General features: G+C 36.2%; 3 protein-coding genes across 3 annotated transcripts; 2 read left to right on the top strand and 1 right to left on the bottom strand.

The window, feature by feature from the left end:
* Positions 1–1,323: 1,323 nt before the first annotated feature.
* On the top strand, positions 1,324–5,590 carry LOC112513979 (plant intracellular Ras-group-related LRR protein 9-like). The gene is made up of 3 exons (XM_025120228.1): positions 1,324–2,049; positions 3,612–3,778; positions 4,948–5,590. The coding sequence occupies exons 1-3, from the start codon at positions 1,324–1,326 to the stop codon at positions 5,588–5,590; spliced, it is 1,536 nt and encodes a 511-aa protein (XP_024975996.1).
* A 3,654-nt stretch (positions 5,591–9,244) lies between these two features.
* Positions 9,245–9,625, top strand: LOC112514250. The gene has a single exon (XM_025120582.1). It carries the CDS (start codon positions 9,245–9,247, stop codon positions 9,623–9,625), a length of 381 nt encoding a protein of 126 aa, XP_024976350.1.
* Positions 9,626–11,530: 1,905 nt separating this feature from the next.
* On the bottom strand, positions 11,531–16,694 carry LOC112514353 (probable serine/threonine-protein kinase WNK3). The gene is made up of 9 exons (XM_025120782.1): positions 16,387–16,694; positions 16,237–16,274; positions 15,718–15,945; positions 15,347–15,570; positions 15,076–15,233; positions 13,330–13,513; positions 13,118–13,258; positions 12,209–13,016; positions 11,531–11,905 (listed from the first exon to the last, which is right to left on the bottom strand). The coding sequence occupies exons 1-9, from the start codon at positions 16,474–16,476 to the stop codon at positions 11,770–11,772; spliced, it is 2,007 nt and encodes a 668-aa protein (XP_024976550.1). The 5' UTR covers positions 16,477–16,694; the 3' UTR covers positions 11,531–11,769.
* Positions 16,695–17,158: the final 464 nt, after the last annotated feature.

Raw genomic sequence — 17,158 nt, 5'->3', positions numbered from 1 at the left:
TATATACACTAGAAGAGTACTTGCGCAATGTAGCGAGATATATCTTTATTTAAGTGTTTCGTTTTATTTTTTTGTCTCTGTTAATATAATACGGTTTATATAGTTTTGAGAAAGATAATATTTTTACTTTTGAATAAAAATAAATTTAAAGATATCATAAAAGTTTGAGAAAATATATCGATATTAATATCAAATTAATTATTTAAAAATGCTCGTTTTTTGTACAATTTCTTTAATTCAAAATTTTATTATAATCTAATTTAGGTCTAATAGCGAAGTAATTTATTTTTGACTTAACAATATAATTTTTATAAAGATAATGATTCTGTTAGAACTCAATGATTATCTTAATTATATTTTAGATTTTTTATATTTAAAATAAGATGTTTATCCTGTATTTGATTATGTTTATCTGCAATTAGTTATATGAATTCAAAAACCGAGCTTTAATAAGTTGTACTTACGCACAATTACTTGTAATATTAAATTTTAAGTAATATGCATTAACAATACTTCATACATAAAGAATGGTTTTTAAAAGTTTTTATCAAATGCTTTATAATATAGTATAGATAAAGTGTTGACTTCATAATGTGCTTTTATCTGATGTTAGTATTCTCAAAATCGTGATTTACAGTGTTGGATGAAACGTTATAAATACAAATACAATCCGGAGTTTTCAAATACATCGCACTTCCGCTCGAGTCGAGACTTTATTTTTTTTCTTCTTAAATTGAGTTTTGATCACCGTACAACGCGCAATATCGAACACTAGTTTAATTAAAAATTAAACCCGAAGTTAAATGATCAGTTTTGACCATTCTACTTTTGAGTTGATAGTTATTTTGAGTCAGAATAATTAAATATAAATATAAATATTAAATATAATTTCTTATATTTAGTGGAATATTAAGAAGGAAAAAAGATAAATGTCTTCTCATTTAAGATTTAACCGGAGTTAACAAGAAAACACAACGAACGTTAATTAGACGGATGAAATTCATTATTTTTGGAAAATGTGTGAGAAAAATCTAAAATAAAAAAATCTAGAGACCAATTGTGTTAAAACTTATAAAGTTAAGGGACGAAAAATGTAATTTATTCTTAAAAAAAATGTAGATGAAATTACCCTCCAAGAATTTCTCCCGAGTATTGCATTAGATAACCAGAATACCGTTGAGGTTATCGTCGATCTCGTTGATCATCATCATAATCGCCTTCGGTTCGTCGAGAGAAATGCACCCAAAATCAGAGCTTACATTCATCAATCTCTGGTAATCTGCCTCGATTTGATCCATTTTCACACACTGGAACAACACTGCAATGGATCCAAACCCAAAAAATTTCCCGATTCTGTCATACGTCATGACCAGAATCCCCAGCATCAAACGCCCTAACCATCCGGAGTCCGACATCGAACAACAGCGGATGTCACCTCGGCCGGCGTTCAATCCAGAACCCTATTTCGAACTAACTGAACGAATGCCTCACCTAACAGATCCCCAGGTTTTGGCCGCCATGCGTTCCGCCGTTGCCGATGTATCTCAGACACGATCGCTACTGAAGACACTAGGTGAGCGTCCTGACCATGAATCTGTGGACATGGCGAAGGCGAGGCTTGCAGAGATTGAGTCGATGATGTCGAATCAGCTTGATGAGATCGCGTTGTCAGATAAGGTTGATCCGGAGGAGGAGAAGAAGAAGAAGGCGATAGAGAGGGAGAAGCAGATGCACAAGGCTCTGATCTCGTTGGATCAGATGCACGAATCGTATGATAAAATGTTGAGTGATGCGGAGAAGAGGCTTGAGAAGCTTTACGAGACGGCAAAGAATAGCAGGAAATCGATTCCGGTTGTTGACGAAGGAAGCTCCGTCCAAGGTTCGGCGGTTGATGACTTTAAGGAGGAAGTGGTTGCGATTCTGACAGATGCATTGTCGAATGGTGCCCAAAGGATTGATTTATCAGAGAGACGATTGCCATTTCTGCCTGAAGCCTTTGGGAAGCTCCATACTTTGGTCTACCTTAACCTAGCCTCCAATCAGCTTGAGGTATGTTCATCTTCTTAACATTTTGGGTGGATTTCATGTTCTACATCTAATCATCTTCTGATCTTAACTTCAATGGCAATATCTTACTATGTTTATGCATAAATTCTTACAGTTGTGATTGAAATTCTTAGTGAGTGAGAAATAAAGAGGTAACCCCATCAATGGTGATGGTGATAGTGGTAAGAATTTAAGTGGGACCCACCTAGGATTTTTCACTTTAACTGTGTATGTCCGGACAAGCTTGTGCCTTTCAGAAGTAACCCTGCGGGGTCTGAAGATGTCGGAACATCCCCAGTCACCCTTAGTAGGCTCGAACTAGCTTTAGCCTTTATTTGACGGTTGAGCTGACCCTCAAGATTACTATACATTATTATATGCCATTGTTATTTTTATTCGGTTCTAGTTTGATTTTCATGAATTGGGAGTTCAAAAGTTCATCGATATTTTTGGTGTAAGGTTGAACTAATTTGAACTTAAAAGAAATTATGGATTTGTGATTATTTTAAGATAGTTTTATAGTGACTAGGTGACTTGTTCATAGAGGATAATGGTCCAAGTTTGGCCTATGTGCGATTCAAACACGCCCCTTTAATGGATGTTAGAGAGTTTTGAGTCCTTTTAGATGGTAGACGTGGATTTTGATATCATGACTATGCATGGAACCTCATAAGATTATTGTTTAGTAGAGCCTTTTGAGTAGAGAAGCAAGATTCCAACATATATTGAGAAGAATAGGTCCAAGTTTAACCGACATGTGACTCCAATAAATGGATATCGATATAACTTTGTTGGTCTTTGATTTAGTTTCAGTTTCTTTTTGTTATTCAAAATAAACAAAAAGTGAACATTTTAAAAATGCTTGGGTCTTCAATAATTATAGAGGAACCTCTTATAGAATAATTTGTATCTTACAACTCCATCAATCATTATAAATGAGGATATGGAATACGCTCTCAAAATGTTTGGTACGTAGATGGAAAAGAACTAGATCGGCACACAGTGAGGTAGGTGGATAAAAAAATTGTGAAAGGTTGAGGGGGTGTTAATTTGACATGAGTAGTTTAGTAATTTATAACCTTGTTTCAGCTCTCAGGTTTTTGTTTCACCTATTTTGCTGGAACAAAAAAAGCATTTTTATCCATTTAAGGAGCCGTTTGGTTGGTTTTTTACTAAATCCTGTATGGGTAAAGTTGTGTGTGGAAGTATCTTTCTGTATAGATTGGGAAGGTTTTTGTTTGGGAGGGTTTTTTCATAGATGGAAGGAGTATGTTTTTTAATTGGGAGAGGCAGGTTTTGGAAAAAAAAAACCTTGGCTTTGTGCATAAAGCTTACCGAATAAGCCACTTTTTATATCATTAAACCACTACCAAACAATCATATATAATCGATCGAATAAGTTGTGAGTCTTATTAAACTCATTAAGCTGATAATAAACAGACCCTTAATACTGTTCAGCACTGTTTAGATATTGTTCCAGTCTAACATTGTATTAAACGTGAAAAAAGTGCATTTTTATATGTGCATATGTTCTCCAATTGAGCAGCCTTGATGCATTGGAACAGGCCATTCCTGATTCTGTTGCTGGACTCGAGAATCTTGAGGAGCTCAATGTTTCTGCCAATATCTTGGGTTCATTACCAGATTCCATCGGCTGTTTGCTGAAGTTGAAGATTCTAGATGTTTCTAGCAACAAGCTATCTTCCTTGCCTGATAGCATCTGTCAATGCAGGTACTTCCTTTTAGTTTAATTTTTGTAAACACAACTATCTATTACTGTATCTTTCTTGTTTACTTGCATGGCTTGTTTGCTGAAGACTGGTCTTAATTACTATAATATAAAATAGAACAAATATAGTTATAAAAAGGAGCGAACCTATTAAGAGCTGAACGGTCTTTCGTGTATCAGTTCAATGGTTTATAGCAAGAGAAAAAAGTTTAGCCGTCTGAAAGATGCACCCGCTTGATTTTGTGGGGTGCCCTTAATACTTTGAAACCAAATCTATAACATAAATTAAAAATGGATAGGATGGTTTGATTGTCACTTTATATACAAGAGGTCTTAGGTGAAAGTTTAGTTTTTATCTTTTAATCTTAGGCTATAGGCTGGCCCAAAGCATTTACTCAAAGCTCTACAATGCTATATCTGAAAATATTAAAGACGAAATATATATTTAGAAGGATTGAATTCATAATCTCAAATACAATTATAAGCAATACCACTGTGCCAAGACAACTTTTTGTTAATTTTTCTCCCATTTTGATTTTATTATTATTTTTTCATGATTTATTTTGTTTTCCGATGTTAATTCATCTTAAAATTTGTCACTTTTATCTCATTTTTAAGACATTTTGAAGGATCAAGGTCGATTCCATTTGAAAAAAATATTTTATTCCTCAAATTGACACATTGATTTTTTCCTAGATCAAATCCCGTTGACTTTCTCCCTAGGTCAAACCATGATTATGTGGACCTTTGATCCATATTAAAGGTGCATCCACTCAAAAAAATTCCTGGATCCGCCATTGATTATAAAGAACATGGTTTAGTTAAGAATGACATACAATTGTTTTTTCTCTTTTTTTTTATTTCTTTTCAGTCACTGATACCAATAAATGTTAGAGGGATTCAAACTTGCAACTTGTAATGCATCATGCAACAACACTATCCCTTCACTAGATTGCAACCACTTTTTTTCAACTTTGGGGAGGGGGACGCATTAATTTAAAGGTGGTACACGTTAAAAAAAGGAACTGAATGGATTTGAGGGATTTGGATTTTGGATTTCAAATTCATTCCAATCCATGTTTGGTTTGTTGGATTTTCTGATGATAGAAAAATGAGATGAGAGTTTTATGGTACAAAGAATGTTGTAATAATTGAAAAAGTGGTTGTTTTAGGTCATTGGTAGAATTTGATGCTGGTTTCAATAAGCTGACATATCTACCCACCAAGATTGGTTATGAATTAGTGAATCTAAAGAAGCTTGCAATCCCTCTAAACAAGGTGAGAAACTTCCCTACTTCCATTGGTGAAATGAAATCTCTTCAGTTTCTAGATGCACATTTCAATGAGCTACGAGGCCTTCCGAAATCCATCGGGAAGTTGTCGAATCTCGAGGTACTCAACCTCAGCAGCAATTTCAGTGATCTTACAGAACTTCCCGACGCGATTGGTGATCTGACCAACCTCAAAGAACTCGATGTCAGCAACAACCAGCTTCAGGAACTTCCCATGACCTTTGGCCGCCTTGATAAGCTGCAAAAACTGAACGTGGACCAAAACCCGTTGGTGATTCCGCCTAAAGCAGTGGTGGCGGAAGGGATTGGGGCCGTGAAGGTGTACATGGCTCAGCGGTGGTTCGATCTGTTGGTGGAGGAGGAGGAAAAGAGCAGGCGGGAAGCGGAAGCGATGGCTAAGGCGAGTTGGCTCACCCGTAGCACCTCGTGGTTGGCTGGAGCCGTTTTCGGCGCGGCTGGGACCGCTTCTCTATATTTCGGAGCTGGAGAAAGCGAAGATCCGTATCTTGAAGAGGAACGTTGATCAAATCGCTCGGTTTAAGTGAAATTTTTTATGGATATCGTCTCGTTAATCCGTGGGTCGGGTTTTGTTCTCGGGTCGAAATCTTAAAACATGTTTTGCAAAATAAACTGCAAATAATGTCTCTTTTAGGCAACATATGGTTTAGAGTTGAAGTGTTTTTGGGTGTTGAACATGAGGGCAAAATGGTCATTTTGTAGCCCCATAATTTTGATGTTTTAATTTGTCTTGTTTGTTAGTGAGTACTGAGTAGAATAAGCTTGGGATTTGGCATGTAATTTGCTAAACTTGATTCCATTTTTAATGTTTTTTAATTTATTTTTTATTAATTAATTGATTAACTTTTTGGATTTTTCTGTTTTTATTATATTAATCATTTGGCCTTGTGTTTAATGTTTATGTATAATATTTAAATACTGTAAACTGAATTAACAGATACCGTTAAGCCAAAGGTCCTTTGTGTGTTCATATGCTTATGGTGGTTGAAGTTTTAAATGACTTAAATCAGAGGTATTTACGAGAGTAGTATGTTTACTTTTTTAGTTTTTGCTCTTTAAGAAAGAGTTAAGGTAACCACAAGGGTGGTGCCTGATTGGTTTGAGCTTGATTCCAAAGGTCAAAAGTACCAGGAGGTCTCAGGTTCAAATCCAAGGAGGAATAAAAATTCTCTTGTGGCCATGGAGGTTCAAATACGGTGACTCCGGGCTATCTGCAAAACAGATGGTCGCTTTGGGATTAGTCAGCTCGCATAGCGGGTTGGATATCCAGGTTAATAAAAACAAAGTTAAGGTATGTATATACGTTCAAAATATGTTGAATACTAGAAAGATCCACGCTTTCCAAACTTATTTCCGAGTGTGCAAAAAAAAAGTCCACAATTTTTCAGGTCACATGTTTTTTAGACCTAGACTTTTGAAAAGAAATCCAGCTGGATTGGGGTTTTAGGCTTGGTCTCGGCCACGGTTTTTCGGCTTGGCTCAGACAAACTAAATGGCGTCGTCTAGGATAGGGCTAGCTCGGCCAAGGCTAGCTAGGTCCAGGCTCCTTTGGGCCGAGCGTTGTGCTTTTTATGCACCTTCATCCTGCACTCTACTCTACATGGAATACAGTGCATTCGTTTGATTTGGTTATGAATGGTCTTGTTACAATAGACAACGTTATAACTTTTTTTTATTAACCTCGATATCCAACCACTATGCGAGCCGACTAATCCCAGGGCGATTACCCTGGTATTTTTGACCTTTGGAGCCAAGCTCAAACCAATCAGACACCACCCTTGTGGTTTACAACGTTATACTTTTGTAACCAGAATGTCACAGATTCGTGTAAAAAGCTACTTTTTGTTTCTTTTTACAGAATATAAGAGCAAGATATATGTCGTGTCCTCTATCTTTATAAACGGAGAAGTATTTATGTATTGTTGCATATGAAGATGGTAATTCTTTTCATCATCCATCTATTAACGTATTAATCGTAGTTCAGTAGTGATATAAAATTTAAAACGTTGAATAATTCTAAGCATGTTCGAATACTTTTAAATCTTAACATAAATTTCAGACACATGGTTTAGTAAAAGTGTTTTAGAATTAATAAAAAAATTGAAGTGTTTACTAATAAAGATAAACAAAAACAGCAACTACTAGAATTATCAGTATTATATACTGATCGAAAATACAAATGATCATAAAAAAAATGAAATGTTGCAATAGACATCGCAATGAGGTGGGGATGGGGCGAGTTTTGTAATCCTCGGCCCCGGTTTTTAGTAACAGCCCCTGGCCCTAACGGGTACGAGGATTAACATCTCGTCCTCGGTCAGACTTCATGAAGAATATTCGTTAGTTTGAGTCTACCGGGGATCCTTGGTCCCGGCCCAACCCTGGTTTGAGTCTACCGGGGATCCTCGGCCCCGGGACCCATTTTAGCGGGGAATCCCCGTTCGGGTCAGGTGAGTCGGGTTCCCCACTGGGTCGGGACAAATCACTATCCTTATGTTGCATCGAACTGAAACAAAGTATAAAGGAGCATCAATAACTGTAATTACGCAAACCAAATTGTGCCAACTTGAACGAGATTTGATAGCTGAATGAGTGTTGTTATTAAAGGCTCGAGACAGACACGAGTCTGATTCAATAACTCAAAATCATCGATAAGAACATGAAAATTCGAGTTTAAGTTCCAATTACTTGGAAGTTTATTTATTATATATTTCAAGCTCATATTTATATTCAAATTTACATAAAATTTGAAATAACAAAAGCCGTCGCTAAGCACACAAACTACGAAGTAGAATGAAACCGTTCTAACAATAAAACAAAACTTTGAAAAATCCGGTGGAAAATTCAACGTGATTTAATCTGAGAAAAGTCAATTGTACTGATTTGGGAAACAAAAATACATTTTTCTAAATGCAATCAGTCTTTTGAACAAGATGCAAGATCATGTCTTGGGCACACGATCGATGTGTTTTTAACCAAATTCCACCATTCTGAATGATTTTCTAAGTTTTTCTGATTGATTTCAAAAGCACTTTTTCGTTTTTTTTTTTTATTTTAAGAGACTTTTTCGATTTTTTTTATTAATGTTCCATGTATTTTGTTTTAATATCATAAAAGCATTCTTTAAAGTTTAGGCCTACCCCGTTTTTATTTCGCAACATTTTATTGAATACTTTTATTTACTAACTGCGTTACGTCAACTATATACATACATTTGAGTTCAAAATATAAATTCTACAATGTTAGATTTTCAAAATTTAACGGGCGGAACGTTTATCCGATAAGAGTTTATCGGTAAAAGTCAACACTCTCGCTAATTTTATTGGGTAAGATTGTAGTCCATAAAAACGGTATCGTATGCAACAATCTACATGGTAAGTGATTACCGGATAAGTATTTAGTAAATGGCCCTAAGGGTCTGTTCGTTAGCAGCTTGTACTTTACTCGGTCAACTATACTTGACTGTTTGATAGTGACTTAATAATATAGATAGTGGTTTATTCAGTAAGCTTCTAAGAGGGCTTTTGTAAAAAACAAAAAAATTCCACACCTACCCCTCCAAATTAAAAAACACGCTCGTTTCCCCTCCCAAACAAACATCTTCTCAATCTACACAAACAACTTTATCTATACAAAACTTAATAGAAAACCAACCTAACAAAAAACCATAAAATTACAACCGTCTGAAAATATATACTTGTCATGTTCTTTTTGTTTTATTATTATTTTATTAATATTCATAGTTTTATTTATAAAATAGAGCTGAATTGTGGTCAAAGATGGCATCCCAGAAGTAGACAAAACAAACCTATTTATTTCAACCAATAACGGTTTGAGCTTGGCTTCAAAAGTCAAAAGTATTGGAAGATTTTAGGTTCAAATCCAAGAAGAAATAAATCCCCTTATAACCACGGAGGATCAAATATGATGACTCCAAGTCATCTATAAAACAGATGGTCGTCTTGGGATTAGTCGATTCGCATAATGGATTGGATATCCAAGTTAATAAAAAAAACATTTATTTCAAGATTATTAAATTAATAAAATTGGTGTCTTATAGCCCACCTATCCATTTGACTTCAGAACCTATCAACAACCACCACCATCATCCTCCTCCATCTTCACCCCAACACCATCAAAAAAGCATACAAATTATACAATGATCACCAGACCAACCACCACCGGAACCACCGTGTCATGCTTGTTCTTCATGGTTTCTTCATTCTACATCTTGATGTTTCATAACGACCACGGTGGATTACGGTGGTCGTCATGTTACGTGTATTACGTTCTGGTTGTGGGCGTGGTGGTGGTCGCCGGATTGGCGGTGGTTATGGCAAGAGCCACCATGGTGACGCTGATAACGGTGTTGGTGATGCTGGCATGTGCAGGGAAGCACCGCCGTGTGCTGGTGGTGGAAGGTAGACAGATCAGTGGTGAAGTTGTAATGTATTTGTTGAGAGTGATGAAAGAGAGAAGCCTTGTGGCTGTTGCTGGTGTTGCTTTTGTGACCTCAATGGCCATGGTTTGGACTTCTTAGACAAGAAGTTTATTTATATTATTTAACATTTTTTTATTAATTTTATATTAGAAAATGGTTGGTTTTATATATATATATATATATATATATATATATATATATATATTGTTGATATGAACTTTTTAGAAGGTAATTGTATCCAACTATTTGTGTATACCATTCCTGTTGTTTTGATAGATTACTTAGTTCTGTATTTTCTAAGTTTGGCGGATGTGAGATTCTAACACACCCTTTCAATGGAGGCTAGACGGGCACAAAGTTGTGCCCAGAGTGTCGAGAGTAGACTAGACAAGTGAGGGGGATAAACGAGTACAAATTGTCTAGCGTCGAGTTCATGCAGTGGTAGACATCGACTCTGATACCATATAAGAACATTTGAAACCTCATTTTGGGTCTGTTTGTTAGCAGCTTAATGACCTTAATGGGGCTCACAGCTTATTCAGTCAGCTATACATGACTGTTTGGTAATGGCTTAATAATATAGAAAGTGGTTAACTCGGTTAGCTTTATGCAGAAAGCCAAGTATTTTCCATCCTACTCCTCCCAATTTAAAAAAAACACGCTGCTTCTATCTACGAAAAATCCTCCCAAACAAAAATCTTCTACAGACAGATTAATCCACAAGAGTTAATGGAAAACCAACCAAATAGCCCCTTAATTACTCTCCAAGAGAGGCCTTAATAAGAGACGAGAGGTTCCAACATATAATGAGAATAAATGGTCTAAGTCTAGCCGATGTGGACTCTAGCACGCCCCCTCCACCGAAGACTAGACAAGGACAGAGTGTCGAGAGGGGGCTAGACATATACCGGTTGGCCAGAGTATCGAGTCTCTAAAGTGATAGACCTTGGCTCTGATACCATGTGAGAATATGTGAAACCCTATAATTACTCTCCAAAAGAGTGGTTGTGGAGACGTGAGAGTTCAACATATACTAAGTATAAATGGTCCAAGTCTAGCTGATGTGGGACTCTAACAAGTTCAAAGAAGAACGATTGACACCAGGACTACATATTACGTTTTACACGAAATTGCCAGGTTCCATCACATTTGGTTCTTCAAGGGGGCATGCTATGTGGCAACCCATCCTAAATTGGTTATGAATTGAACTTTTAATTCCCTTGCAAGTTTTTGGTAATTTCTTATCACGGGTTTAATTGATTTAAAGATTATTTGGTCCGTCTATTATTTTGGGCTTAAGGTGTTAAAAATGGTACAATATGCCCCTTGAGGTGTAGGGATATTGATTCTAAGGGGCTTATATTAATTGCTCACCACCTCTTACTAGGTGAAGTTGTTTACCATACATTCTGACCAACAGATGATATGGACTCGGTAAAGAAGAAAAGACTCTCTTACTTGTCGGTGCTTACCCTTACCACACTCTTAACCAGCTATTGCTTAGCCAATTTGTGTTGGTAATCGACCCCTAAATCTGTATCAATTTTTGCGTTGACCTGATGAGCAACCCCACTTCCTTTGTCAGTTTAAGTAATGGATTTCTAATAACTTCTCATCAAGTCTGCATACATCCCTCCACCCAACTTTTAACGAGTTATACCGAGTCACTTTGGTTTGGTTTTTTAGATCAATCTACTTTGGGCTTAGGCGTTACATGTCGTAACCTTCCTCCTTGTTACCAAGACCATAAAATAAAATCAACAAAAGGGAACTCCCTCACAATAAACAACCTAACTAGTTTTCGAATTTCCACAGAATGTGCAGTGCAATGTGAAGAACATTGTGCATATTTAAACTACTTTTCAGATGTAACCTGCAGTTATTTGGAGCATATTAGCATAATGTTTGAATTAGGACAAAAACAGTACAAAAAACCAAATAAATCTCATATTTATACTTGAACATATGTCTTCAAGAACACTTAAAAGGGTTACAAAGATATTGTGCAAAAAAAATCAAAATGAATTCAACTTTGCAAGCAAAATCAGAAGAGACGAGACGTGTTTGTGTTAATACATAAAGGGTATGTACCGTATGTACAAGTATACACTTCCAAAAACATTGCAAAACCTTTTTTAACATTTGAAAGAACTACAAGTAGGCAATAAAAGGGTGGGGTGGTGGCATATAAAATCCATGTAATGAGTTCAACATTCATAAAATGGTTGTGATTTCTGCCTAGATTATGGACTCACCTTGTCGTTTCTCAGAACTACAGCGATGCCTGCGCTAGGCTTCGCGTTTTTGCTGCCAGTTTTGAACTTGTGAATGAGAAGAGGTCCAGGGCTACGTACTGTTGGTTCCTGCTCTCCACCTCTCCTGGAAATGTGCATATATTTTTATATATCTGGAAATGGGGCAGGTTCAAATGAGAACCGTAAACATTTTGAGAACCTGAGAACCAACTATTCATATCATGAATAATGAAAATTTTGATATTCATCATGAATTATACATGAATACTTTAGGGTTATTGAACATGAACAATTCATGAAATAGTTGGTTCTCAAATTCCGAAAATATTTACAGGTCTCAGTTGAATTTTCCCCTTCTGGTAGCATGCTCAAATGAAACCCAAATATCAGATTCGAAGGTTGGAATAGTTAACATGGTGATGCTTACATCTTAGAAGAGTGAGAACCCGAGAAGGTTGCCTCAGAGATATTGACTTTACAGATGTTAGCAACTTCTTTACGAGTTCCAGGAGGAAGTTTGTTCAACATATTCGAAACAATTAAACCATGTTTCTTTTTTAGTTCATCCAACTCTTTCTGCTGCTCAACCAACAGATGCTCAACTTTTTCCACTATGTTTTCGACTTCATCATCTTTATCTTCTCCTTTCCCTTTCCTATCATCGTCGTCTTCTTCTTGTAAAGGTTCTTCCATCTCTTTCACATCATCACTATCATCATCATCATTATCATCGTCATTATCATCATTATCATCGTCATTATCATCATTATCATTGTCATCATCATCATCATCATCATCATCTTTACTTGAATGTTGTTCTTCTCTACATATTGCTCCTGATTGTGTGTTATCTTCAGAGGCATTTGAAGGTCTTGGTCTAAGTGGAGAAAAACAACTTTTGGGTGAATCACTCCAATATCTCCGACCTGAAGGCAACCTTTCTAGAGCTAAACATCCAGGTGCAGCACTAGATTTAATGGTCAAAGGGGATGTGGATTCATTTTGGGGTTCAGAGGTGGAGTCGACAGAGCCTGGAGCTTCATTGTCCTCTTGATCATCGTAGTAATCCCTGGGTGCCCAATCTGGAATACACGACTGAATTTCTGCATCAATCATTTCAGCGATTGTGGAGACATCTTGATCTGTTAAGTCCAGCTCTTCAACCATTTCACTAGCAACAGCAATTGATGTATCAAGATCGGTATCAAATGGAAAGTGAATATTCCGAACATGGCCTGGCCCACAAAGCAAAACCTCAATAGTCAAGATTGATAGAAACATATAAAATTGGAAAGGGATCTGAAACTATAAAAATAAGCAAAGATCAACAGACAACCTGTGGTATCTTCTATTCGTAGTTTTAGGAATACTGTGTTCAGGTCTTTCATATGACCCTTCACTGTGAAATCTCTAGCACTATCAAGAGGCATAAACTCCTTTGGAGTTTTGCCATTGTCAAGCTTCTCAGCATCACGATCTATAAAAATCCATCAGAAACTGGGGAAGGAAAAATGAGAAATATATTTTAAAGTGCATTGCAGATGTTACCTGGATTGGGATTGAGATTGGGTTGGCCTGGCTTATTCACACCATCAATATGATCATCACGCAGAAATGGATCCATCAGCAATTCCTTGGCAGATAACCTATCAGAAACCTTAGCGATACACTTCTCTATAAATGATTTGACTCCAGGATCCTTCACTTTTGCTAACGACGCTGGTTTGACACCCTAACGAGATTGAAAAAAGGCAAAGGATATACATGTAAAACCAGTTTCATAAATGCAAAGGATTATAAGTAGATAATAGCCAAAGACATCAACTCCCAGACTACACAACATGACATATTGCCCCTTTAGTCATTGATCAAATGATTCAAATCCCATAGATTCACCTTAACATGACAACTTTGGCTTCCGTACTTACCAAGTTACCATGCTGAAGAATTCATATCTTCAGGGATCAATGTAGCCTTAAAGCTAAATGAACTCATACAACTTTCGAATAATATTTTCTAACTTGGTGAATCGTGATTGTGGACCAAATTGCCACACTACGCCATTTTAGCACGGAAAGAGAAACAACGCTGTGAACAAGGATTTGCCAGCAATCATCTAAAGTGCATAAACCTTATGTAAAAAACTTTTTTCATAATATGATTGTTCCACCGATTTTAAGTGCAGCACTTACTATTCCAAAATGCCCCAAACTAAACACAAAATTTATGTTTTCAAATGTTCAACTTGACTGAAATACATATGAATACACTTTATCATGACAGAAGTAGCAATACAACATGAAGTACATATGGGTCCCACCATACTCCATTCTTTAATTTGCGAAGTCAGGATCCTGTACAAAAATTCATAATCCTCTCTTTTGGCTAATCTAATGCATACCAATCAAAAGTAGATGTACAATGAACTTATATCCCAGGAACTTACTAGGAACTGAACAATTGCCTTAGCATGCAGGGATTACCAATCTAGATAGAACAGATTCTAATACTGGAAAACCACCAACATTTGAGCCACAGTGACCATTTACGCCACAATGAAATACTGATTTTACAAGTTAAATGGCATTACTCAATTGCCACCCTTAATCACACTCCATCCTTGTCACATGCAATATAAAGGTCCATGTATATACACACATGTAACCAGGGGTGGATCTAGTGCATGGTGGTAGGGGTCCTAGGCCCCCAACAAACTCACCAATTTAAAATAAAGTTATAAAAAGATTTGCTTAGTAAAATTTTCTTATTGTGCGCCCAACAAGAACTAGGCAAGAGCCCCCAACAAGAACAAGACAAGCCCCCCTACTTGATATCCTGATTGTTAATTGGTCCATTTATAGCACACACTGATATTTTTGTTCAAAATATAAAAATATAAAAAATATACACCTCGATGAATTAGTAAAAGGTCAACTGAAAATTGACCTGAATAAGTTATCTTTATTCGGTTAATTGAACCGTTTAAGCCGAAAAGGAAAACCCCAAACCGTTTTCATCCGGATGAATTATTTGGTTTTGAATTTTTTTTTTCAACACCCATAAGTGTGCCCCCAACTATAAAAGTTTCTGGATTCGCCACTGCATGTAACCAAGTGGCCTTGAGCCCAACGGGAGTAATCAAATCTCTAAACCCTTAAGCAATGAGTTTGAGTCTCTTGGAAGACATATCTACATGAGTTCCTTTTGTCGTTTAAAAAGAAGGATATGCATACATATAACTTACACTGCAGGTAAGTATGGAAATGAAAGAGCAGATGGTCATCAATCACTTACTGATGTCACCTTCTTATATATCTGAGCAGCATTGGCACATTCAACATACGGATACTCAAATGTCACCAATTCCAGTAAGCACATTCCAAAGGCATATATATCTACAAGTTCATTGTATTCCTCCTCATAAAGCTCTGGTGCCATGAACTCCGGAGTACCTAAATATTAGATAACAATCATCATGGATCAATAGCTTTAATCTTTATTGTAATCACTGTAGATCACATTCAGAAAGAAGAAACTATGTCATCAGAAGAAACCATGCACTCACCAATGACGCTGTGAGCAGAACGAGCCTGGCGAAGAATGGCTGCCAGTCCAAGGTCCCCAATTTTTACCTCTCCTTGATTCCCATTGACAAAAATGTTGTCACACTTAAGATCACGATGTATAACCGGAGGATCATGACTGTGAAGATACAGAAGTCCCTCCAATATTTGTTTAGACCACTTCTTCAATGCTCTTAGATCTACATGCTTATGTTTCTTGCGATATCTATAAAAATTCCAAACATGCTCAGAACTACATGCTTAAGTTTCCTGCTTGTACCTATCAATGTTTAGAACATTGTCTCTACACGGAGTACATGACAAGAGCATATGTTAGCAACGAAATACACAACCAGAAACGAATTGAACTTACTGTCTTAATGTTCCAGATGTGAAAATCTCAGTAATAAAGTTGATGTGCTCGTTGGTCGTATCAACCCAAGAATTGTAAAATTTGATTATATTCTTGTGCTTAAGCGTTTTAAGCAAATGAACTTCTGAGTATAGCCGCTCCAGCTCATCAGGGTTCCTTAAGAAATCAGAAAACTTTATTTGATTCCAAGCTACTTCAATTCCTTCCAATTCATCAAATGCTTTATATCTAATTTCCAGCATCTGTCAAGGAATCAAGAATACCTCCAGACGGACGATCATGTAGAACAGAGCTACAATTAGGCTTTTGATATTGAACCTAGTAATTTCCAATTGCAAATTTGATGTGAAACACCAAATTATCCTACTTGTAATAATTACGATGATAAAGTTCAACGTTGATACACAATCCATATCATATATGAAGGTGAAACGTTGGCATCCAATGCCAAAGGCAGCTTTTTGATTGTTATATTTCTTAAATAAAGGACTATAAAACAATAATGCAAAAGAAGGATACACTTTTTTGAAAGCCCCCTTTCCCAGCACTTCTTTATACTGCAAATTGTCTCAATCCGACAATCAAATTAGAAACGAATCATAATCTAATAAAAACTGTCAAATCAACGTAAAATTCAATATAAAATTAAAAATAATCAAACGTACTAACCCGACCATAACGACCAGAAGGATCGATCTCAACAAAATCAGTATCGGAATCGTCCGGTTCATGATCTGATATCGACGATTCCAATGGCATTTCTGTATGTTCTTTTTTTCGTAAAACCCTAACTCTTACGAAACAAAACCAGATCAACTCCTAAATTAATGTAATTTCAACAAAATTCGACAAACAATTTCGATTTCTGTCCGGGAAAACCTGCCGCCGGCGAGCCAATCATGAACTGAGGGTTCCGAATTTCTATTAATTTCTGCAAATTAAGCGTGAAATGGAAGAATTTGAATACATGAAGAAGGAGGAGTCGTGAGAGATCCAGAAGAAGTTTGAGGAAATCAGCTTACTAAATTGTTCGGTTTTTTGTTCAGATCAAATCTAATAAAAAAGACGTTAATTTGGAAGCATTATGGAAAGTCAATTGGGAATTAACACATGAAAGATTCATTAAATTACAAGAATCACCCCTCAACTATTTATAAGTATGCATATTTTTTCTTCTACGAAAAATAGTTGCTTTTTTGGTCATTGAGTGAATATTTTTATTTTTTTATCGGATACGGTTTTTTTCCCTATTTGTCTAGTGCTTAAATTTTATAGTATTAAATCATGAATTAAATAATTTTCCCTCTCTTTAATATTTGTTTTATTTTATAGATCTGTATCTTTGTTACTGATATCTTGTCTAATATACCAGTAATAATATATTTCAACCATAAAATGGTGTTTGATTAGTTTGAGTTTGAGCTTTAAAGATCAAAAGTGT

This window comes from Cynara cardunculus (assembly GCF_001531365.2).
Source record: "Cynara cardunculus var. scolymus isolate 2C chromosome LG 6, CcrdV1, whole genome shotgun sequence".
Lineage (NCBI taxonomy): Eukaryota > Viridiplantae > Streptophyta > Magnoliopsida > Asterales > Asteraceae > Cynara > Cynara cardunculus.
This window is presented reverse-complemented; position numbering and strand designations above follow the sequence as displayed.